The following is a 24,583-nucleotide window of genomic DNA, read 5'->3' as shown; positions in this document are numbered from 1 at the left end:
TTTAATCATAGTCATTATAACTATTGGTCACCTGCTCGCTCTTACTGCACTGTCTACCTCTCCCTATCCTCTACTCTCCCTACTCAGTACCATATCCTTCCTGCTTAAAAAGGCAATCTAGCAAACATCCTTCCGAACAATGACATTCCAGCCCGTATGATGGAACACCTGCCCAGAGAGAACCCCATTGAACCCTCCCGTGTTACAATTCAGCGAGATATGCCGCGCTCCGTCCGCGATACTCCCAAAGCTCGCCAACGTCTTTCCAGCGGGATCCTACATGTCAAAGTCAGGTTGGCCATAACAGACTCTTTCGAAATACAGAAGGAAGGCTCAGGGGTGCGTACGTCATTACACCACCAAATCGCCGAATTGTACGAGCAGCTGACCCGCGCACAGGCACCGGGTCCGGGACCTGCAACGGGTTGCCCAGGGACGCCGCGGAGGTAGTCGATGCCGTTATTGATTGCCTCGCGGCCGGCGCGATCCCAAATGTGGTCCGGGTAGCAGATGAGGTTTGCGCCGCTAAAGTCGGTGCGTTTGGTTAGGCTGTTGGAATTGGTGTTGGCGTCGGCCTCGGATGGGAGGGCGGCTGCTAAAGCCTGCGATTCTTTAGGAGTGATCTTGTATTGCTTGCTGAACATTGAAAAGGGTACTCACACCGGTGGAGAGGAGGGAGATGGTCGTCAGGAGGTTTGTGAAATGCATGGTGACTTGTGGATGGACTGGATTGTGTGCTTCTGAATCACAACAACGCGACTATTCCCTCCCTTATATACCTCTACTGGGAGGCAGTGCTGTATCTATTCCACTACTCCTAGACGAGAGTGTGCATCAATTGTTACCGCCTTTTGAGTGGTCGTGACATCAATTTGGGGGCCAGCTGAAGGACAGTGAGCCTCCTATAGGTTTCTTCGTATAGGCTCATTAAGCTCATATCCACAGGCCAAGCGATAGGCGCCCAGTGGGGGCCACTTTCCCTGTTCTTTATTTGAGCCTAGTGATTGGTCTTGATTGCTCAACCTTTGCGATGAGGAAAAATGGCTTGCTATGGCGCGATTCAAGGCGTACTGCCAGCACAATTATTGGGTGAGCGATGGTTTAAGCGGCGTGAGGCTATGCAGGGTCTAGTCTTATTTTGACCAATGTTCGCGAAGAAGGTATATGACTGTTGGTATTTCTACCCGTTCCTTGTTTGTCTTGACTGGATAGAGCCACTGGCTCATATAGGATTGGCCTTGGCAGGGAATGAGCCCTGATTAGTGATATATCCCTGAGCAGAAGTGGTAGCTGACAATGTGCTTGCTGAGTACTGTAGCTTATGCTCAGCCTCGTTGACGGTGATCTTGGACGTCTACGACTAGCCGTGCACAGGGAGCAACATCTATCTGTATCATATATGTCATGAGGCTGAACTGAACCGCCCTACTCAATGGCTGACTGCGGATATAACGAATCAAACCCACGTACTCGCGTTGGATACAGCATGGCAACGCAACAGAATGCCTACTGGACGGTCATCAGATCCTCCGGAGCGAACTTCCCAAAGGAAATAAGGTCCCTAATTTTGATGATCATGTGGAAGAAGGCTCTTGGCTTCGTGGCAGAAACGAGTGTATTCAGCAGCAAGTAACCCTCTGGAGTTATTTAGAAGCTCCCGTTCCCCACAGCCCCAAGGCATTTATAGAAATGATTTATATAGATTTCTTAGGAAGGTTGGCCGTCAATATTCATCAAAGATCCGAACAACCATTAAATTCTCAAAGAACCTGCACTACTCTAGCCCACCGAGCGACAGAGAAAATGCTACACTTAGTAGCAGCGAGTCTAGCGACGATGTCAGAACGTTTTTATGCATTGTAAGGGAAAAACATACGCAGCAAATACGGATGGACCCAGCACCATCACACTCAACAAGTCCGTTGGCAGAGCAGCTGTCGGGGAAGAAGATCTCCTGTGGCTACATTAGTATTTCACCCACAACTGTCTCCATCCTGTGATGGAAGGAGAAGGAAGAAAAAATACACGGCAGTTCTCGCCCTGCTGACGCTTGTCAAGAGAAGGAGCGGCAGTGGCAACGGCCAGGAGGGTAGCGAAGATGGCGATGAAGCGCATTTTGAATGATATAAGCAAATGTGTAAGAGTATAAGGTAGAGTGATTGATTTGATGGAAGATGATGCGATGATGAAGAAAGATGAGGAATTCGAGGGGTAATGGCGAGCTATTTATGCTTTTCGAGCCTCACTCTGTTGTATAGAAGGTAATACATTGATTAGGGAAAGAGAGCTGCTCTGTACGCAGTACCTTGAGTCCGAAGCCCCGAGCGAGTTGGAGTCCGGAGAATGTCCGGAGCAGGCTACGAACATCTCTCACAGCATAGCCTCGTTGACGTAGCATTTGTCACAGAACACAAGGATAAACCCTGTCGCCAAGTCGGAAGGCGTAAGACAAGGTACAGGAGCTGAAGAGTGTGAGACTGGGCAAGATGCTGTCTTCCAATGAGTACAGGAGGGGGCACAAGGGAACCTTGCAGCTAACCACTGAACGAAAGGGTCTGCGGCTCCTATTCATTCTCCCCGCTTTTGAGGATCTGCATCAGCTCATCCTTCTGTCTGCCGAGCCTGGGGATAGAGATGGGAGGCCTGAGAGTGATCGCCGTCTTACCTCAGACTAATGGCGATCTTGGCTGGCGATGGTCCTATTCCTGGAAGATCTCCTACAGCTTTAACAAAATCTGAAGAGCCTTGTCCGCGGCCTGGTGCCCAATGATATTGGCAACAAATTGATATTCACGTTCTTGCAAAATAGGACAAGGCATGAGGCCACAATCTACCCCGCGTACCTTTTGGCAAACACTTGGGGGCCATAACTGCTTCGCAAGCCCGCGTAAGCCCAGCTAAGACACATGAAGAGACATTCCGCGCTGGGCATTGAATAGCGCTTACTCCATCCCCACGGATCGACGTGCAGAACGCCTCTTCCGGACGTTAGTGCAGCCTCTGTCGCTGGGCGGAGCGACCGGGCTAGAGCGTGCGGTGTGGAGGGAATCTAGAGGCTTTTTAACAACTAGAATATGAGGACTTGTGAGATCAATGCTGAAAATGACTGATTTTAAATTTTTTTACAGGGGTATTCCCATCTGCAGCTCTTAGCAGTAAGCGATTGCTCTAACTTCGTATACGACCAATCCCTGTTACGTATATACTCATCACAGCTTCGATATTAAATTCCGTTAACCAGACCTTTATACTTGTCTAGTAGTTAAGTACAGATAATTATGTCACGTCCGTGATGAACTGCGATATATTACTTACCTACACCATTACATGTGAGTTAGGAGCGCTTTGGCGCTGTACATATTCTCACCGAATCATTAACTCAAGGACATCCATGAAGGACAGCTTCTAAGGTAGGATAATCTCAAACCTACCGTTAAGCCTAGCTATTGTGAGATAGCTAATACAGCAGTACCCTAAGTACTCAAAAGACTATGTCCATAGCTGGGATAGTCTTAAATCTGTCATCTTTCGCCTGCGTAATTGATAATGAAAACCCATTGAGCTAAAATGATCTGCGAGATGGTTGTGGAAAAACACTCGCCCATAACTAGGCAATATTTTGACGCACCTGAAAGTCAAACTTCGGAGTACAGCACGGAATCTATTCAAGGAACTCTAGTAATTTCTAGAAACAGCGGTAAGTAACATGCCCCGATAATTTCACGGGCTGCAAGACTCACCTTCCACCGCACATCCAACACCGTCTCCATACTCTTTTCGGACGATGAGAGAAATTCTGTTATATACGTAACTTGTGGTTCTGGACCCAAGCGAACATACTGTATGACCTGGAGTGAGTACAGCCCATTAGCCACTATGCAAGGGCTTACCAGTTCAATCAAATCCTGTACGATATGTCTGACCACTTCGACATCCTGCTTCTGTCCAATACGATGCACACCATCAACTACCTGGGCTTCGACCATAGGATTTCAATGAGGCTCGATAATATGGACTGGGTTGGCCGAGGTGAGGTCGATACTATTGTCATGATTAGCGGGGAGAAAGCCAAACAGGATTATGAAGAATAAAGATGATACCCTTCGCCAGCAGGTCCAATACTTGCCAACAGGATGTTACATTGTGAACCGTTGGAAAGTCCTTGGATGGATGCCTTACGTTGAGGCAAAGATGACTGTTCATCTATACGTTGGAATGGTAGTCCTCTCTCGCCAAAGGCGCTTCCTATAAGATCAAGCATTTTCGTCCAGTAACTTGAAATTACACTGCCAGTAGTTAGCAAGCAGCTGCAATGTTCACACATTATCAGGGTGATTTTTTATGGTACGCCTTGCAGGGCTGCTTATCCGAGCCCATCCATTCCTGCCTCAGTGAAATATTGTGTAAAACTGCCTCCACTTTGGCGGACGGTGGATATCGCTGTCTTGTTTGGTTCCTTGATCTTCCTTGAGATGTCGATTCACTATTAAATAACAGTGAGGGTATTCAAATCGTATCACAGCTTGGACAGGAAGATGGGCTCCCACAACTTTGTGACTTTGTTACGCAGCTGACATGCCCGCAGCTCAATTCTTCGCTGCTAAAATTGCCCGCGGAAGCTCCGTCCACATTAATATGGCAGGAAACACACTGCGTGACATTTGCTTCTAGTATTCCCCAAGACAGTAGTTTTTCATCACGTTCTCTCCACGCTTTAAGTGCCCTTTCTGTTAGTAGGACCTCCCCATAATCACAGATGAGCCGAAGCATCGAGATCAGGACCAAGATACTTTTAGTGTTTGAAAACGAGAAACGATTGAAGAACTCATATAGTTCTCTATCGTCTCGACCCATGCTCACGTATTCTATTTTTTCCAGCTTACGTGGCAAATCCAACTCCGCGGAGTGGTTGCTCTTCGTTCTTCACAAGCAAGTTGCCGCCACAACCTTTTGGAGCATAGTAATGCTATTTTTTTTTTATTTTCCGGCATCGGCCTGGCAATCAAGTTGTCAGTATGAAGCGAAGGGGTCTTGGTAAGCTCCAATAGAGCACCAAGATCATCAAGGCAATTTTGAATGGGTGTTTCTGTAAGACACCATCTGCGCCGGCTCCGTAGGCCACATACGGTTGTAAACGTCTTTGAACTCCGGTTTCTAATTCTGTGGGCTGTAAGTACATCCCATATGGTTAGCGAAATTTTTGAGGAACTGAGCCTATACATCTTAAGAGATCAAGCACAGGACTACCTTCGTCAAGGATCACCCTGGCCCACTCATTCTCGAACAAGGGGCCTTTTCTAATTCCCTCAGGTCTAAGTGTATCATATGTGGTCAACACAACATCAGACTGGCCAAGGGTCCGTGCAGTTTCCTGCTGTTTGACCGAAGATATGTAGTCATCGGATCTTTTCGTGAATATGACTTGGGTGGACTTGTGAGTGAACGGTCTGATAAATGGTGGTGTAACATAGACTACTAGAGAGCCGGAAACGAGAAATAAAAATGCCTGACAGGTTGACATGTTCTCCCATTCTTAGATAGCTAGAAACGTTAGCGATTGCTGTCTCGATGCAATAGCCTTAGGCTTGGATTGGAGTCTTATCGTACTTGATTTGGGGGTTACAATCAGCGCAGTTCTTGGAAGTCTCTGGCAAAAGTCTGGACTCTGATCTAGCTGGTCCAAGTAGTGGCAAATAAGTGATAGGCTCGACAAAGTCTTTCCTAGACCCATTTCCTAGATATTTGTTTTTAGCTAGGTTGCACCTCTCTCATATTCTTACGATTAGGGAAAGAATACATCTGCCAAAATACCTCCACCAGGTGGGGGAGGATGCGCTGAGTTGAACAGTTCTGTAATAATGTTTTGATATCTAGATGACAAGCGTACTTCATGTCAAAATCTTTCACAAGGTCACTATCCACTGCAAAAACCTTACACAACCGTGTCGTTCGAATTTGTGAATGCCTCCCAGACTGTTGGAAAGCGTGCCTTAACACATGTGCCTTCTTCTTTCTCGATCATTACCATTAATGCCTCATTTTGATGCCTTTTGGGAGAGTTGTTACATTTCAGATGCAGCTGGTTCTTCATCAAAAAAAAAAGAATAGAACACCGTACCTCTTTAGTTGTCTCACTAATCTCGAGCTCTGCTTACTCTTTTTAATGAAGCCAAACGACATCGACGACGTGTCGAATATTCTCTGGACCTGACCAATCTCATCTTCATCGAATAGGCCGCGAACCTGCGCTGAATGCGGTTCACGCGTAACGCAACAAGTCGCAATTGAAAGTTCCTCTAGGGGTAGCATTTTTTGGCCGGGTCCGAGGAGGTATTGGGGGTTATTATAACTTACACTTTGGTCAAACTCCCATTGTCCGGGATGTTGAAGTAATAAGCCCCCCTCTGCCAGGACATGCGCGATAGCATCCTTTTGCTGCAGAAGCCCGTATACGATAAGCCTGACTGAAAGGAATCTTGTCCCAGTCTCGTTGCTCATCCCAAGGGAGCTCATTCCAACTCCCGCAGACCCATTCAGGACATGAGTTCTTTGGTTTTTTTTTTGCCGCATACTGTACCAGTCAGGGTCACGGCATATTCACGAACAATACATGAGAGTGTTTCGGATACAAGGACTGCAACGCAATCATACGTTGCTTTGCTATCAATCCACACCATCCGGCTCTCGAATCTTAGAGTCACAGGGGTACACTCGTGTGGCGCTCTCCACCCGCGGGAAGCGGCCTGCATACAAATCTTGACATAAGAATTAACATTCATTCACTTATATCCATAAAACGAATATCTTTCAGCACCAACACAAGTTCATCAGTCTGCGTGGCCGCATCTCCGTTAATTTGTACGACGACTGATTGGACTGGATTCGTAACAGATCTGTTCCGGGCAGCGAAAATTGGCTGCTAGACGACACATCCTTCTGTGAGTGGCGGGGGGACTTGAAAAATGCTAATCAACCTAGCATATGGCTGTGGATACAGGGCATCCCGGGGGCAGGGAAAATATACCTCTGCGGTGGTGTGATTGACCACCTACGGCAGCAGCTAAAAACCCAAATTCTGTTTGTCTTCCTCACTTATGCAAATAATGCCAATCAGTCTGCCCTGTCTGTGCTACAGTCGTTTGTTTACCAAGCGGCAGACGACGACACCGACCTCTAATTCGTATTTAATGAGGTAACAGAACGCGAACTGCGTGGAAACAGGCGATATGTCTTGGACCTGTTCATGACCTGGCTTCGGGCAGCTGGACCTACATATTACATTATTGATGGACTGGATGAAATGGGTCGCTCTGAACGGCAGATTCTATTACAACGTTTGGATGAGCTCACAAAAGTACGCAATGACCTACGCCTTCTTATTTGTCGTCGATCCGAGGTCAACATCTGCAGATCACTTGACCAGAAGGCGGCACTCATCCAGGTGAATAAGAGAAATTCTGGCAGCATCCAATCTTACATCAGTACCAGGTCTATTGAGTGGATAAGCAGCCGGAGGTTTGACACTAAAACTAGGCTCGAGCTGCATGGGCTTCTATCCCCTTTATCGGCGAAGGCAGACGGTGAATTCCCAACCCTTGTCCTGTCATATCCCCACTGCGCATTCTCTATTTAAAAGCAACGTAATACTTACATCTCAATCCTCAGGCATGTTCCTTTTTGCACGGATTGTTCTCGACAGCGTGGATGAGATTAGCATTGATGAAATTCGACATGAGCTCAAAGCGACGCCGAACGATCTAAATGACGCGTGAGCCTCAATCCAATCCTCATTCGTCTGAAAATCAAATACCCAGCCTAAACATTGAACCAGCTATCAGCGAATTTTTCAGAGAATAAATAAGTTGGATCTTTCGCCGCCGAGAAAGGAGTAGAAAGATTCTCGGCTGGGTTCGATGTGCCCCAATACCCATGACAATCTTCGAAATGAAACAAGCTCTATCAACTGACATCAACCCCAAGCGCACCGATTGGATATCGTTAAATATTGCCACGCAAGATTTTCTTTCCATGTGTGGTCCTCTCGTTGAGATTATTGACGGCAAATTGCAGGTTGTCCATTTCACTGTCCAAGAGTAAATTTTCGTCGTCCAGTTCCTTCGTGTGCTGCACTGTGAGCCGGGAAGACATCGATTAGCATCGACATCAGTCACATTTTCAGCCTCCAGATCGCCGACTATATCGACAAGCGAGAAGCCGCACTGATTCAACAGGGGCATTTCTAGCTTACCTTGCCTCGGGTTTGCTAGACCCGGACCGTGAGGAGGATCAGATTTTGGCTGATACTATGTGCGGTAAATATCGACTTCTTCAGTAAGCACACTTTTATTTGCTTACACTACTTCAACATTTAAGTAGCATTCACCCGGAGTCGTATCTCGTTCGCAGGCTCCTAGACTACTTGACTCAGCGATATATGAATCATGAATTCCAGGCCATAATCGATGATCGACCACCCCCGTATACAAATGCATTTTATAAGAAGCACAATCCAAAGGCATACGAGGTCGCCCTTCAGGTTTTTCAATTCCACCTTGCAGAGAGACGGTGGGGGTGGAACAGGAATAACAGTAAGTCTCCGAACCCATCGCGAAGAAGCAGGAATTGTAGCTTACGGCAGGACCTGTTATAGGTAAAACCTGGGTCAACTTTGATCCCTCTAACTACCTCAAAAATGCTAGTCAGGCTTCAAAATCATTACGAGGCGCTAGTAAGCGATGATGGTGTCGCTCAGACAATGCAGACCCACTACGGCCCCTGCCTAGTCAAATGCACATACCTGTTCTGCACGTACAGTCGCCAGAGATTTGTGACACGGCAGGAGCGAGACTTCCATATCACAAATCATGAGCGGCCCATCAAATGCCCAGTGCCGAACTGCATTTATTATACTCTAGGATTCAACGTGCAGAGGAGATGCAACGAACATGCAACTCAGTTTATAGTGCAAAATTTAGTGCAGACGACCTATCGAGCTTGAAATCCGAGGATGTCCAGCCTCTTCTATTCCTGCTCATAACAGAAAGTGACGCCGAAAACGTACAGCGCCTGATATCCTCACCAGGCGGGAAAAAGCTGGCACCGGAAGTCGTTGCCTCTGCTAGGGTTACTGCAGCCGAACAGGGCTCTCTAGCCATGACAAAACTTCTTGCCCCGCTCAACAAGATATCTGTGCCACTGCAAATCGCAAAGGCAGCGGTGCGGAGTAAAATTGCTGGGTGTGCCGAGTGGGCTATTGCGAGAGCAAGCCCATTCGATTCTACCAGTCTGAGAAGGTCACTTTGAGCGTGAAGTCCAAGGGGATATATCGAAGATGGGAGGAGTACATAATCAGCAGGTTAAGAGAGCCCCCTTTTAACCTCAACCAGGGTTGACTCGCACGGAATTGTTCTCATGCCGTTCTGACATGATCAACGACATTTTCAAGCAACAGATTTTCACCGACATTAGGGGTAGTGTTTTAAAAGAAACCAGGTTGCAACACACTCTGGAGAGACTCAGAGACTACAGTCAACCGAGTATGCTGGGAACAATCCTGGTGCGAATAGCAAAGTCAAGCTGTACGCTTTCTCTAGCGAAACAGCTACTATCGTACGGGGTGCCGGTCGATTACCCATGGCAAGTGCGTGAAAGAACTGGAATAACGGCGCTGCACGCAGCAGCAAAGAAGACGACTAAGGACGCTGCCTTGCTCATGCGACTTCTCATATTAAATGGTACAATCCATGATATGGAACGTATTAGAGAAGAACGAGGTGCAGGGGAGCTCCAACAATTTATCGGTGCCAGCTTGGATAATCTTATTGAACTCAGGAAGCAACTCCGCAAGCCCCCCGGCGAATCATCGCCAGGTCGTGCTATTAACACTGGCCCGATAAAATCGGGAACTGTTGATTTGACAATCCCATGACAACCTCGTCCAAGATAATAGAAAAATAGGTGAAGCCGCAGCGGCGATAATCAGAAAAATTCTTGGATCTTGATGCTTGTATTTGTCTCATGTAACCATTATTTCGACGGCCATAGCAAGAATAGTTCTAAATCCGAGAGCCGCTACAACCACACCCGCTAGACATAACCAAACACTTTTGACAGTGACAGATGGGTTAAGCGTTCTCTTCTTGCTATTCTTGCTTTGAAGGTATTGATTCATGTTGAATCACTAGGAGATTCAGCTACTAGGTTTCCATACTCGCCCGCTCGCGGAAGGTATTATAATATTCTGTGTCCGAGGTGTGACTCGGTGAGTGTTGCCCTACGCTCACCTCACTACTCACCAAATCACCCGCTAGCATAGGAAGTGAATTATAAGAGTATTGGTGCCCGTAGCTTTCTTTTAGTAATATATTGGTAGACACGGAACCGATCTGATCTAAGGCCTTTGTTGGAGATTGGCTGAGGCTCTAGGTCGATGACACGCTAAGGCTTGTAGTTTGAACACCTGGGGGGTTGGAAGAATTTAGTAGAGGGTTAGAAAGATACTGATGGCCCGGGTGGGTACTATCAAGATCAAGTGTGGAGGCTTTGTGATGTTACTACACATAGCGTATCAGGCGGCCTTCCAGAAAGAGGCGAAATTTACTACAACAGGGATTTCACAGGGCTTGACTTTATACTGGAATGCGAGGACCTGCGGAAATGAGTCTGAGAAGAGCCGCTGTCGAGGCTATATAATATAACCTGCCACATTTCCACCCAGGATTCAAGCTTCCAGTCGCCCACCCAAGCATCCCATCACGTGTTTTGCTTCAGCACGTCTTTGTCGGAGATTAAACGACTCTGCAGGGAGGGGTTCACTACTTGACTCGAATATATATAATAGCTTGAGTTATTGCTTTCCAAAATTCCCGACCGTCCGAAGCCTCAACGTGGGTTTGTGTAGTCTATGATCTCTGAGTTTGGATGTATCCTTGGAAGGTAGCGCTGTACCATAAGGAAAAGTAAGTAGTTTCACACTTTGAATGCTGCAATCTTCTAACTCATCGAGTTGTTTTTACTCTTCCTTCCCCAACCAAAAATGATTGCAGCGGCAGTACCGGTACTGATTAGCCACGAGGTGACTACCCAGGTGTGCTCAGGAAGATTTCGATTAATGGCGGTGGTGTAGGCGTCTGGCAAATAAAACGGCGATGTCAAGGACAGAGCGATATTACTCCATCATGATTGATTCAACGGGAAGATTATTAGATCTTGCAAATTGGGGCCAGACAATGCTGGCGGAGGAAAGATTTCCCACGCATCAAGTCGATGCAGTCTTGGCAGCAGCGGCTGAGATAGGTAGTGAATCGGGAGCAGCTCTGTGCCAATCATTAGCCGCCGGGTTGTGATGGAACATCCCATCACACTTCTAAGCCGACAAACAAAGCTAATGAGAGGACACGATCGCGTCCCATTTCAACGCTATTTGGAGAAATCCAGTCGTAGTGCCAGCCTCTACCGATGACTGGCGGAGACACCAGCCCTGACTTCGTCCACCCGCAGCGGGTAAGCAGTTACCGGTATAAATGTACTAATTTTAGGAGGTTACCTTTCTACTGACTGTCGAAATGAGTAAACCTGGACTTTTGAGGCGCCCCAAGCGACCTAAATCTCGGGAAATCCTATTTTTGGAAATCAATTGTCGGTTCTTAGCGCCAGGATGATTACGAACTGTCCAGTTAGGTTGGGGTTTTGTTTTATTTAAGTAACAATTTTCTGACTTCCTAATGCGCTCGGACTTTGATATCTGTCACAAATATCCCCACCCAGCCGCTGTTATTTCAAGGCTGCTCCATCCACATCTTATTGCTCCTCTGGAAAAGTCCTTTATCGAACATGGCTGAAGCCATTGGTGCTGCATCTGCTATCACAACCTTTGTGGTTCTTGCCCTTGACGCCACCAACCGCCTCTACAAGACTGTAAAAAGTCTTCAGTCACGAGAAAAGCTCATTCGTGAGCTTCGAGAAGAGTTACAGGATCTCTCAGAAGTCCTGCGAACTCTGCAAGTGTTGACCGGCGACACTGATATCGATCTTACTGCCCTGGAGCGCCCTCTCGAAAGATGCACCGGTGCTTGTACAGAGTTTAATGCTCTGGTCATACACTGTACAAAGCATTCCTCAGCAGAACGGTATAGCAAACGTGACTGGCTTAAGATACAGTATATGGGCGAAGATATTTCAGGTTTCAAGAACATGTTAGGTGGATACAAATCAACAATAACAATTGCTCTTGCATATGTGAATCTGTACGAGCTTCCGGGAGACTGCTACTCTGTTACGTTGGTAGTACTAATGTTTTCATACAGTCATACCACGAAGATCACAAAAAATGTCATTGACGAGTACAAGGACCTTATTCAGAACACACAGTGCGATTTGGAAACTCATCTAGAAGATATTCGCATCAAGGTGGAGACCTTGTCACTCAATACCTTGGCAAACACAACAATTGACCCGGCTGAGCTCCAAAGGATGGAGGATGAGAAACAAAGCACTCAAAAGAGCCTTGAAATCTGTCAGAAGTTTCTCACTCTACTAGATCAGTCAAGGCCTAGTCTGCTGGGGAATTTGGAAAACGCATCCAAGGAGCCCTCCCAACAGCTTTCTTCCAATGAGAGGCCCATGCTATCCTCATTGATCAACGCAGAAGGGTTGAATGCAGCGCAAAAGGAAATTATGAGCTGGAAGATACAGCTGCTACAGAACCTCTACAAAGTCGACAAAAACGTCCCATTGACCCGGCTGGATCTTCCAATGTTAAGGGATGAGTACAACTCTGAGCAACAAACTCTCCAGGAAGAGGCTCAAGGCACCGAAGCTTTATTGGAGTTCTGCAAGCGTGCCGGCAAGGAAGTGAATGAACGAGGCATGAACTATTATGAGGATATCACCGCGGGGGACAATAGCCATTTAGCAGTGGTGACAACTTTCAAGGACCTTATCTCTGCCAAGCGCATCAAGTCGGGTAGCGGGTCAAAGTTAATACTTGGTCAAATGTCGGATGATACCATACAGAGCGGTTTTGTGGATACCACGGCCCCCAGTGTTTACACTAACAAATGAGGAATATGACCATGAGCAGACGCTTATAGCTGAGCTGGCGCCACTCTAAATTGGGTCGACGTTAATCTCATAGTTGTAATGGATGAGAAGTTCGAGCTTGAAATCTCTATATCATATTGAAAAGACTTCTTATTCCATCTATTACAGGAATAAGGGACCATGACTGCTGCTATATGGACAAAAGACCACCTATTATAATTGTCTGTAAATTAGCCTCTGTGAGGCTAGATAATTCATCGGCATCAAGAATTACTCTACAAGCAGGCTATATCTGGGCGAATATCTGAATACAGAGAGAAAGGCTTCAAGCATATAGGCTCACTTCGGCAAGGCTGGTAGAGTGATAGTAAGCTTGATTATTGATCTGACTGAAAGCACTGGCTTCATTGAGTTGAGCTGGTTTTGCCTGGCTTCGCTGGTTTCTCGTCTTGAATCGAGCGACCTGTACCATACCGACTACGAAAGTCATTTCCTTCTTTCTGCTCGATGTCAACTACAACATTCTCCAGTGGACCATTCTGTCGAGAATATATGCACTGTAGTGTCTCATCCGACATTTGTCCAAGAACTTGCAATGACCTTGCTCCAGTAGATATCCGCTTAGCGTTCAACAAGTCTCCAATGGTGGAAACTAACACTTGCTGCGCATCATCTAAAGACGCCACGTCTTCGAAAACATTCACCCTGGAATTCTTAGAGAGATTAGAGGCATCAGCTCCGACTGCCACCCTCCGAGAGGTTGTTTCTCTCTCTTCTTTGATTTTCTGAAAGTCGCCTGCAATCTGTTGACTTGTCGCGTCAGGTGCGCTAGGGTCTTCTCCCGTTCTGTTCTCGCTTTCGGAATACTGCTCAATATAATCCGAGACCCCTTTACAGACATGAAGGCATTGTATTGTACTCTGCTTTTCATCTTCCATCTTTTGCAACTCCTCACGGCTGATGGTGGCGTTAGGGTTGACTAGATACTGGCTGGTGCCCAGCTTCCCCTCGATTTCGTCCAGTCGATCGTGGAGGTCAGAGGTGGTATATCGTATCATGCCTTTGTATCGTTGGAGCACTTGGCGTGTGACCGTTATAAACTGGCTGATAACAAGTCAGGACCATTCATGACAGAAGACTAGAATTCATAACTCACCAAGTCACACCCCCTAGCGCAATACTTATAGTTGCCTTGTGGTTTGCAAGTACGTTTTTGTAGTTGACAAGGCCTTCACCCAGATACTGTAGTCTAGTCCAATCCCCCAGCCTTGTCGTTGACCCGTCAGAGTGCTTAATACACTGGTCAATTCGGTCGCTGAGCCCATTGCAGGTAACAAGGCATTGGAGTAAAGGCAGCTTTAGAACTGAAAGCTCCCGTTCATAGTTCACAGCGAGGTGCTTCAGGCCTTCAAGCTCTTGCAAGAGGGCTTGGACCTCGTCTTGCAGTTCTCGGGCCGCTCGCTTGCTGTTCGGGAAACGCTTGATGGTTTGGTACAATAATTCACCGGCCTGGGCAGCAGATCCGGTAAGGGTAATCAGCGAACAGTCAGCTGGAATTTGATCTTCCATGTTGCTGAAGGTGCACAATTAGTGGCAAACAAGATAGTTTTTGAACCTCCTGCCCAACCTCTGTCATCCAATATGCGGGGTTGCAGCATGGATGTTCCGGCGTAGGGCGGTGATTCATTTTTCCGCCCGCCTACTCTTGAGGCTCAAGTTCGCTTAGTCAAGATATAGTAAGTTAGATATCTATCTAGATGGCTGGCCCACATCTTTATTTGTTTCACACATGGGCTAAATGCTATCTGCGTAGTATCAGTCATGTGCATCTTGTGGGCTGTCTTGAACTCTAGGCTCGAGGACACTAAATCTGAATCAAGCAGCTCGATCGCTTAACATACCGTTAGTTACCGCCTGGCGATCACTACCATCTTGTTAAGACACGGCCAGCCGCGGGAGCCTGACAGCCTATCGAGTCCACCGCCAACGGGAAGAGCCCGACCACGCTAACAAGAACCAATCAGAAGAAGGAACCTTTGTCGCACCGCCAAGACATTTGGTATACGAGATGGTATATGGATGGTAGGCCAAGAGTAGATGGTATACCAAACCATCTACTACTGATATACCAAATGATATGGCACGGAGGATATTTAAGGACGCTCATTACCACTATATCTAGTCTTACTTGTTCTTCGTGATTAATTACAATTGTTATCTCAGAGTTACCTTTGAACAGCGATATACTCGTACGAACTACTCTACAGGTATTCTATACGTAAGATACTTGGCCTTGCCTACTTTGACTAAGCTCAACCCCGACCGTGACTAGTCTTCATACTAGTTAGACGAGAAGCTATGGAAAGAAAGGGTTAAGTAAGTTAAGTCAAGCGCTGCGAGCTTACGAGAGGTTACTAGGGTAAGAAAGAAGCCAGAGGTTGGTTCTTTCGTAACACATCTGAAGATCGTTTTTTCCCATACAAAAATTAGAAAATCAGTATTTTTTAAAATATTATATTTTTTATTAAATTAAGAGCTATTAAGCTAGAATTTTATATAATAAATAGTTAATATTAAATAATGATTATATAAAGTTATTATATAGATATTCTTATTAGTAAGCTATTTTATCTAGCCTTACTTTTAATAATCTTTTTGATTAAAAAGCTATTAATATAATATTAATAATGTTAAGAATTATTAGACGAAAACCAAAAATATTGGTATTAAAAATATTACTTTATAATAATGAGTAAAAGATAGATATTTTTATTATTCTCAATAAAAAATATGAAATTCATAAAAATTCACAAAAATTCTTAAATCAAATTTGGTGAGTTTCGCCCTCAGCACAACTGGATCCTATCAGTTACGACTAACCACTGTCCGTGATCGTCTGAAGTATATTCAAGATTACGGCTGAAACTTCGGCTTCTTGAACCCGATCGAGATCAGGCAAGATATATCTGTACAAGAATCTGCAGGCTATTTTAGCTCTTATAATCTCTCCTTTAAGAAAACATTACATGTGTTGCGAATATCTTTACAGCCTAGAGGTAGGAGGACGCTCACAGATAACACGACAGAAAGCTGACTATGGGTCTCGTAAAAAGGCCGCTGGGATAGCAATCTGTAGCTATCACTAAATGGGCTATAGGTCTGCCTTAATGAATTACTATATTTTAGGATGTTACTGGCGTCTTGTTTGTCTTCAATGCTTTCCAAGTATGGGGACCCTTCTGAGGTACCAATTTAGCGCCTTTAGCGCACTTCTCCAGAGAAATTATTCCTTTCAGTGGATTCACCACAGTTCTATATAAAGTCCTCATCGGTCGACAGCAAGTAAACGATAAAAAGACAAGACAGATCTCAAAATTATGTCGAATATCTGACGAAAGATCTTGAGCCGCGTATGGCCAACCATAAATTCTGGAGGTGGGACGAATGAGAAAGTATGTGAAGAGATTCTAGGAGCAATTCAATCCAGCGAAGAACCAATACCAGGTGCAGCTTTATTAGGACTGGAATAAACTTAGAACCATGCATCCTAGAACAGGTATACTAGCACCGTAGAATGACGGTGTGGAGCCATTACAGAACCCAGGTCACTGCGTCGCATTATAAGAAATTCCGCGATTAGCCCAAGCGTACGCCACCAGGGACACAACCGACTAGATCCCACAATGTTTGGCGAGACTTGCCTGGGGTTCTAAGTCGACAACAGACTTTGGCTAATAGCTTAAACGCCTAGCAGGTTGGAGCAACGGGGGGCGGATGGCAAGGGTGGCAAGCCCCAAAGCGAATAATCTAAGTGCTAGGACTCAATGCGCAGGGCTTGTGGTGTAGCACCAGCCATATTAGACACTGCGCGTCCACCCCAGTTGGTTGCCAAATTACGGTCCTACGACCAGCGAAGATGAAGGAACATCAACTGGTGTCACCGGTAGGTACATAACAAGTTTGACTCACTGACTACCTAATATTACTCCGGAACGTCATCCGCGGTGGCTTTCTCTCGTAGTTTCCCGAGTAATTGTGTCACTGCCGCAACAGGATTTCTCGTGTCACCGCCAGGTCCCTCAAATAGCTCGTAAGAACCATCGCGCCGCCATTATCAATCACCATCAATCGCCCTTGATAAAGGCGACTATCTGTGACTGATATATATAGAAATGTGCATTCTCGCCAAGGTCTGGTGTGTACTAGTATGCGATGATCTCATTAAGTTTCGGAAGCACGATTCGAACTTGGTGAAGCCCTGTTAGCCCTGGAGCTTGGCAATATCGCAGCAGCAAATAAGCAACCGTTATGATATTATGCTTTTTTACAGCCGTCCATGATGGAGAGCAGAAGACTGAAAGAATAAGGGATTAGTCACTTAACAACTAATGAAACCTCACGAGAATGTGCTCAATGAGAATTGAGATCATAGGCAGCGAGTTGTGGATTGAGCATGCACGCATTTTTTGCACGTTCTTTACGACTATTCTGTGTTGTCATCCAGGTAGATCAAATGTGACACATAGACTTGGCATTAGCAAGGCAGAGACAAAGACGGGGGGGGGAGAGCAAAGGTGCATGACGGGGGACCACTGATGGAAAGGAGTAGACATTATGCATAACTCGAACTCAACCGAGCCTGTTGAGCGATAAGATGGTCAGTCTTTTTCATGAATGAAGATGGTTGAAAGGGGAGATGTTTTAGTAGGCTATGCAATGTCCCAATATCTGGAGGTTAGCGGGTGTAGAAACAAAAGACACATAAGTTTTTGCTACTAGATATAAGGCTAGAGAAAAAGAAAAAAATAATAAATTTCGAGCTAGTTGAGTTGACAGCACCATACAAATTGGGTGCCCCTCAGAATGAGACCTCAACGAACATTTACAGCCCAATTCGCCGCCCAGCCGGGGTTATCCCGGAAGGAGCAAAGGAACAATTCACAGGTCCTCGCTTTACAGGGTTAATGTGTGTGGTACTTGTGCCGAAGGCTGCGGTCGTGGGCTTGCGCTATCCTACTAGACACGACCCAGGGGTGGGGGATTGTCCATTTAATCATTTGTGGGTGTTGGGTTTATCACGGCATAATCTTAACGATTGTTCAGTCTGGAACAAATAGGACCAACAAATGATTTCCCAATGGGAGTGAGGGAAATCAACACGGGCACATCTGCTTGACAATGGGCTAAATTACCCAGGTATACCGCATTCTGCTCATCGCTCGCGTTTTGGAGGTAAAAAGCAGAGATGGCCAGCAGGGCTCAGCTGCCAAGTGACGATCCAGTCCGGCTGTCCGTGGACAAGCGCCAGTGCTGTTTGGAGAGGGATGTGGAGTTATTCTAGTCACACTATACGTTCGAGCCCAAAGGCATACCTATGCCCACCTGGTAGCAGTGCTAGATAATAAAAGGGGTCCATACAGGCATATGATTGAGCAGTCTACACAAGTCACTGGGCGCTTTGAGAAACGAGTACTGTCCATAAAGACTAACCAGTGATGTGGAATAGGATAATTTCCGAATATGTAAGGACAGGTTGTAGATGCCGAGTGAGACTAATTCGTTGTTAAAATCACCGTATGCGTGTCCGACTCCGACCCCACGTAAGCACATCGGATGATCTACAGCATCAGATAGTGAGACAGTGCCACTTAGGCGTTGGTTGCATGGTCAGGTAGTGCTTGCAATTGTGTCGTCACAAGCTCCCCAGTCTGTACAGCTGCTGCATCCTTGGAGAAATTCATCCGACTGATCTCCAATTTATGGAACTGCTGCAAGCACATATCCTGCATGATAGATCAGCGCGAAATCTCATCTCGGGTTGCATGGAACTCACCTCTTCAATACTATTCTCGACATGGTATCTCGTAACCGAAACCTGCTGCTTTTGACCAAGGCGAATGGCACGAGCAACAGCCTGGCTCTCAACGCTAGGGTTCCACTGCGGCTCCACAATGAAAACCCGATTTACGGATTGAAGATTCAATCTGTCTCACGTTAGTATTGCCTCTGGCAAGCAAAATGCGGCCGGCCAACGCTTACCCGAAGGCTCCCGTGCCAGTTGTCATAATAAGCACAGGAACTCTGCCTGTGCTGTCAAACTCATCCAGGAGCCGCTGGCGCTCCGCCGGCGGGGTCTTTCCGTCAATGCGGCGGAATGGGATTTGGACATCGTCTCTTCGTAGGTGCTTTGCAATAAGATCAAGCGTTCTCGTCCAGCATGAGAAAATGATACTACGAGGGTTATTAGCGGAACCGCAGGATGCAAAAATATACTGAACTCACCTCTTGGTCGTATCTAGGTCGTCCTTCACATCTGCCACAAGGGTTTCCATCTTAGACGAATAGCCCTCTCGCAGAAGATAGTTGTCTTGAACTGTATCTTCTGCCTGAGGCCGTCGGACGGACTCGCATAGTGGACAGTGCACCTCACTACTTCCCTTGCAACACTCGTCACAGAGAATGTGGTTACATCCCTCGACGTACAGGGGTCGTCGATCGCGTGGTATAACAGGCAGAGGTTGTCTACAACCAAAGCATCGCTGCCAGCCGGTCCGAGCGATGGACCGAACAGCATCTGCTTCATCATCAAGCAAGTGATGCTTTGCCCAGGAGAATCGTGGCTGGTATGTTCCGTGGTTGCAGAAGCTCCGTAGCTGCAGGTACATTTGGAACATGCCGAAGGGTGTTGTGCGCTCGCTGTACTCACCCACCAGCTGCACGCTGTAGCGTTGCATGTCTGCGTTGGTAAGAGTGTACTGCTTGCGCTCTTCATCGGACAGGGTGACAATGCAGGTTTTCTCTCGTGGTTTAGGCAGATCAACCCTCTCGATGGTCCTTCGCAGGCATACGGCTTCGAGAAGAATTGTGAGTTTATGAATTGCTCTTTTTTTGAGTTCCTTGTCTTCGAATGGGTAGGCTATCCAGTGGCGGAAGTTTCGCGGGTCGTGGAAGGGACGAACTTGTATGAAGGCTAGGAGGGAGGCTAGATCGCCCAGACTGTTTTGTATGGGAGTTCCTGACAGACACCATCGTGACTTTGCTCGTAGCTCGACCGCAGCTTTATGGAAGGTTGTCTCCCGACGACGGATCATGTGTGCTATTTCATCAGTATTGCCCCGAATTGATGTGATAGCGCTCACCTTCATCCAGGACCACACGGTACCACTCGAACTCATGGAGCGGACTCTTACCGCGTCCAAAGAGTTTTGGTACATGCTCCTTTGCCAGGGTGTTGTATGTCGTGATGACGATGTCGTATTGCTCGATTTCCTGGATGGCCGCTTTGCGCGATCGGCCATGGTACAGCATGATCTTGAGACTGCCCTTCATATGGCTATCTGATGTTAGATCTTCGTCACACATGCAGTGGTGCTGATGGACTGACCTTTCGACCTCTCTCAGCCACGTATTAATGAGCACTAAATTGTGAGCCAAAAGCATAACACGACATACGGATCAATCTTACCTCGCGACGGGACAACCACCAAAGTTGCTCGACAAGGCGTCTCTGCGACCGTATCTGCTAGGTGCTTGCGCTGTTCAGCCCACTGCCGTGCGTCTTCCTTCGTCTTTGCTATCAGGACTAATGTTGTAAGAGACTTGCCCATCCCCATCTCATCAGCAAGGATCCCACCACCACTCTCGTCCGGCTCGTCGCTTTGCTGCATGTCGGTAATAGCATGGAAGAACCTGCGTGCGTCAGCTTTAGGTCGGTGGTGGCTAGAGAGTCCCTACATTTGCTCCCCATTAATAACTCTAGGTTTCCAAAGTCGATACTCCTCGGCGATGATACCAGTCTCGCGTTGCGCCATGAAGTCTAGTGCTTCCTCTTGGTGTCTAGGGGCTGATTAGTATCTCCCATGGGTGTGCAACCTCTAGAGCCCAGTACGTACGGATAGAGTGCGTGCTCCAGGTTCTCATAACCCCCAACACGGCTCAGCCCGTTCTGCCGGCGCAGGTTGGAGAAGACCTCAGCAATGGTCTCATCAAAGTTCTTATCAGCCTCAGGCGGCTCTTCCTCCTGTTCTACCTCTACCTCCTCGGCCTCCTCCTCTTCCTCAGTATCTGTCTCGTCCATGTCTTCAAGCTTTAAAATGTGAGGATTGTCATATCTCATACCAGGCGGACACACCTCGGGCGCCTGAAGAAACAGCCCCTGGTCAGACAACTCCTTTCCCACCTGATCAGCCGTCGCCTCCAGGCCATAAACATTAATATGAACCCGGATCTTCGCGTCACTCGCCTTGCCAGCCCTTCGTATGGACTCAATAATAGTAGACGGGTGCACAAACGCCTCAAGTTGGAACTGCGGCAGGTTGATCAGAGCAGGGAGCGTCTTGGTCATTCTCTCTGACAGATATCCCATGTCCTTCCCGTCCGGAAATCTAAGAAAGAACTTTCCATTCTCTGTTGACTGTCTGACCCGGAAGGACTGGGCTCGGTCTTGATTGCTTTCTCGCAGTTTCAGGACTTTCTCTTGCAAGTCTTGACCTTTTCCTACAAGGCGAACGACTTCGCGGATGAGCTGTCTACTGTCAGTCGTCGTTTGCATTCAATTATTGGGTATTCCTGTCCCAGCGACTCACCATCCCATAGCAGATCTGTGTCCCTGCCTCAACACCCTGGACATCAGCCATCACTATATCCTGACTCGGATCGCGATCGTCTGCAAAGCTCAGAGGTGTCGACGCAAAAGAGGTATTACTGTAGCCACCGTTGTCGGATACCGGCAGTAACAGGGATGCCCCTGTGCTGTCGAATCCATCGATGGATGGATCGAAATCAAATGTGCCTTCGAGATCGGCGCCATCGAACATAGTGGCATCTGGAATATCCTGTGGATAAGCGAAAGGGGCGCCATATTGGGCGGTCGCTGGCCTGTTCCTCGTCAGTCAACATCCTCACTTGAGAGTAGATAAATATATACCACTGCTCTGGACCAGAGATTGCATAGTTTACGTTTATTTGCGGATCTGAAACTGGCCAAGAATTCCCATTCTGGTGTTGATCTTCATCTGTTCCCGTCGGGTTGAGGAGGCTGTTGAGCGACATCGGGAGCACGGTCGGAGTTGAGTTAGGGCTGAGTTAGGGTTTCACCTCAGTTAAATGCTATCAACTGTCAGTGATGATTTGAAAGTTTACAGTCGATGCTAGGGCAATGGTCTATGTAGGAATCAAAAGTGAAAGTCCCGCCTACGCCCGAGGGGGACTAGGCTGACTCGAATCGTTATCGAGGCTGAGGCTGTGAGTGAGGCTGACCTGGCAGTCCAGTCCACTGTCCTCCTCTCCCAGCCACTAAAAATGCAGCGACGCTCAAGATTGAATAAAGAAATTTACCCCGCCCCAGACACTAAAAGTGCAGTACATTTAGGCGTCAAGTAGCGCGGCCCCTGAGTCCCATTTTCGTTTCATTCGTCCATTTCCATCGATGAAACCCATAGGCAAGCGCTTCCTAGAGTCCTCGTGAAACAGCCGACAATCATGAGCACCTGGACTACGCTCCTTCAGATTCCAGGGAAGGAGTAGCTGTAGTACACACTACACCCTCTCAAGAAACTAAAAATGCAGTGAAATTAGGCTACTGCATCGGCTCTTTTCCACTCCGAGCAATCTACCTTCTCCCACACTGCAAATAGTTATGCGGTAAATAGTAATACTGAATTCGGCGCTCTCATCAAACTGAAAAAAATGAAGACATAAACCTAATTACATCAAGTCATTACCAGTAATAAATCTGCCCGCAACGATAATATGTTCTTCGGTGAAATTCGCCTGAAAACAGCAATGGGACCAGTGCCTGATAAGCTGACCGGCCATAACGACCTTCTTGAAAGAACTCATGCCTCGCCTCCCCTCAAAAACCTGGTGGCTGGAGATATCGACGATATCCGTGGGTTTTGGTTAAGGCTGGCGACTGAGACTTGTGCAGGGGGAGGGCGACGCCCGGGTTTGGGCGGGCCAAACAAAGCTGTTGGCATATAGATGCCTCCATCGCCTCCATTGCTTTCTATATCCGCTGCTTCCGAAATGTCGACCGCAACATTAGGAGCAGGAGGTTCGACATTCTCGTGCGTCCGATACGTCTCGTTGATAAGGCTCACGTATGAGGTTTCTGAGGGCGAGCAGAAGCTGTCGTGTACTGCCCAAGCTCTGGAGACGACGGGAACTGTGGGCTCAACTATTGTCTCGGATCTTTCAATAGACTCCTCAACGATAGGCATGGTGCTATTCGGCTCAGATGGCGTGGTTGGAGGCGTTGAAGGGGGTGGTGCCGAAGGCGACAAGGGAGTCGATGAACCCGAGCTCGAGCCGTTTACTAGGCCAACGCTGCGCATCTGGGAGACCTCGTGCCTGACAGCCCTGCGCACCTCGTGCCGTACTTCTCTTTGCCAATTAACAGGCACTGTTAGTCTGGCCGCCTTTTCTTCCACAACCTGGCGTATCTCCTTCAGCTCCTTCTTGAGCGAATACCTCAGCGCATCTCTGCATGGCGTCAGTAGGACGGATCACAGTAGTAATGATTAGAACTTACATTTGAGCCTGGGTTGCTGTAGACTTAGTGAGCTCATATTGCCGAACCGCAATCTGTGTATGCACTAGGGTAATAAAGATATGCATGTACCGCGCAAGAAGTTCCATATCGACATAAAGAAGACGCATAGCTTCTCTGTCGCGAAAAAGCCAAGTAAGTCGGACGGAGAAATCCTTCAAGGGAGATATAGGCTTTCTGGGCAGCAAAGGGCGAAGGGCGCGGAGAATACTTTCAATCCTGTGGATGATTGTGCTGGACTGTTTCTTCAAGGACTTGTCGATTCCTCGGTAGCGTTCGAGGTCAACTGAAAACTCTTCGATCTCATTAACCTTTCTCATAGTGTCGCCAAAAAAGCGCCATAACTGTTTCATGACTTTAGTCCGGTCTTTCACCTGCCCAATGTCCCCCCTAGTATGCTTGATTATGTCGTACGCTTTCTTTAACTCCCTATACAGAGACCTAAAGGTGCCGAATAGCTGGTCACAGGCTGCGACTGCCCCCAATGCTTCGGCCATGGATAAACTTGGCACTTGTCTCGATAAAGAGGACGGATATCCCAGATATTGATGTGGGAAGAAGTGGATCGCAGACGAAAGGCACACTATGGCCAAATAAACAGGGTCTCCCTTGCATCTGGAGCGTTCCTGTCGTTCCTTTTGAGATATTGGTTATGGCAGAGCCTCGTGCCTCATATGTGGGTAGCCCGACGAGGCTGAGCTGGAAAGGTGAACTGTTCAACCCCGCATCCTGCAAGAGAACAGTCAATAGCAGCCTCACTGCCATCATATTATCGGTGTGAGCGAGTGACTTACGAAGAAAAATCAAGGCAGAACGACAGCCTTCCTGCCATTAGACTTGCGCAATTGTGGAAATTAATGAATTTTGAAGGTGAAATGCACCCCCGACTGGGCGCCTCAATATGAACCTTGTGGTTTGCGGAGAAAGGGATCATTCCGGTGAACTCATTCTGTGTTAGCAAGAAATCAAATTTCGAAAGGAGTCTGCGCCTAG

General features: G+C 47.2%; 7 protein-coding genes across 7 annotated transcripts; 1 reads left to right on the top strand and 6 right to left on the bottom strand.

The window, feature by feature from the left end:
- Positions 1-26: 26 nt before the first annotated feature.
- BJY04DRAFT_179578 (uncharacterized protein) lies at positions 27-798 on the bottom strand. Its single transcript, XM_073709918.1, has 3 exons — positions 661-798; positions 348-602; positions 27-276 (listed from the first exon to the last, which is right to left on the bottom strand). The coding sequence occupies exons 1-3, from the start codon at positions 706-708 to the stop codon at positions 118-120; spliced, it is 462 nt and encodes a 153-aa protein (XP_073575758.1). The 5' UTR covers positions 709-798; the 3' UTR covers positions 27-117.
- Positions 799-1,812: 1,014 nt separating this feature from the next.
- BJY04DRAFT_214137 (uncharacterized protein) lies at positions 1,813-2,115 on the bottom strand (the record flags this gene model as incomplete). Its single annotated transcript, XM_073715129.1, has 3 exons — positions 1,813-1,827; positions 1,877-1,954; positions 2,026-2,115. 3 exons carry the CDS (start codon positions 2,113-2,115, stop codon positions 1,813-1,815), a joined length of 183 nt encoding a protein of 60 aa, XP_073575757.1.
- Positions 2,116-3,720: 1,605 nt separating this feature from the next.
- On the bottom strand, positions 3,721-6,749 carry BJY04DRAFT_205190 (DEAD/DEAH box helicase; the record flags this gene model as incomplete). Its single annotated transcript, XM_073713567.1, has 14 exons — positions 3,721-3,796; positions 3,841-3,971; positions 4,017-4,041; positions 4,101-4,286; positions 4,349-4,483; positions 4,652-4,912; positions 4,948-5,167; positions 5,248-5,374; positions 5,433-5,506; positions 5,608-5,734; positions 5,798-5,870; positions 5,937-6,120; positions 6,156-6,518; positions 6,578-6,749. The coding sequence occupies 14 exons, from the start codon at positions 6,747-6,749 to the stop codon at positions 3,721-3,723; spliced, it is 2,154 nt and encodes a 717-aa protein (XP_073575756.1).
- A 5,015-nt stretch (positions 6,750-11,764) lies between these two features.
- On the top strand, positions 11,765-13,160 carry BJY04DRAFT_179572 (uncharacterized protein). Its single transcript, XM_073709917.1, has 2 exons — positions 11,765-12,245; positions 12,306-13,160. The coding sequence occupies exons 1-2, from the start codon at positions 11,833-11,835 to the stop codon at positions 13,060-13,062; spliced, it is 1,170 nt and encodes a 389-aa protein (XP_073575755.1). The 5' UTR covers positions 11,765-11,832; the 3' UTR covers positions 13,063-13,160.
- A 142-nt stretch (positions 13,161-13,302) lies between these two features.
- On the bottom strand, positions 13,303-14,689 carry BJY04DRAFT_119720 (uncharacterized protein). Its single transcript, XM_073708310.1, has 2 exons — positions 14,198-14,689; positions 13,303-14,145 (listed from the first exon to the last, which is right to left on the bottom strand). The coding sequence occupies exons 1-2, from the start codon at positions 14,608-14,610 to the stop codon at positions 13,446-13,448; spliced, it is 1,113 nt and encodes a 370-aa protein (XP_073575754.1). The 5' UTR covers positions 14,611-14,689; the 3' UTR covers positions 13,303-13,445.
- Positions 14,690-18,543: 3,854 nt separating this feature from the next.
- Positions 18,544-22,092, bottom strand: BJY04DRAFT_230153 (SNF2 family N-terminal domain-containing protein; the record flags this gene model as incomplete). The annotated part of the gene is made up of 11 exons (XM_073719227.1): positions 18,544-18,824; positions 18,875-19,025; positions 19,081-19,272; positions 19,324-20,137; positions 20,181-20,374; positions 20,426-20,459; positions 20,507-20,730; positions 20,776-20,877; positions 20,934-21,565; positions 21,627-21,918; positions 21,968-22,092. 11 exons carry the CDS (start codon positions 22,090-22,092, stop codon positions 18,690-18,692), a joined length of 2,895 nt encoding a protein of 964 aa, XP_073575753.1. The 3' UTR covers positions 18,544-18,689.
- Positions 22,093-22,877: 785 nt separating this feature from the next.
- On the bottom strand, positions 22,878-24,087 carry BJY04DRAFT_214133 (uncharacterized protein; the record flags this gene model as incomplete). The annotated part of the gene is made up of 2 exons (XM_073715128.1): positions 22,878-23,523; positions 23,573-24,087. The coding sequence occupies 2 exons, from the start codon at positions 24,085-24,087 to the stop codon at positions 22,878-22,880; spliced, it is 1,161 nt and encodes a 386-aa protein (XP_073575752.1).
- Between the last annotated feature and the right edge of the window lie 496 nt (positions 24,088-24,583).

The sequence above is a fragment of the Aspergillus karnatakaensis genome, assembly GCF_047715665.1.
Source record: "Aspergillus karnatakaensis strain CBS 102800 unplaced genomic scaffold BJY04scaffold_5, whole genome shotgun sequence".
In the NCBI taxonomy this organism is placed as follows: Eukaryota; Fungi; Ascomycota; class Eurotiomycetes; order Eurotiales; family Aspergillaceae; genus Aspergillus; species Aspergillus karnatakaensis.
Note: the sequence above shows the minus strand (reverse complement) of the source record. Positions and strands in the feature narration are given on the sequence as shown.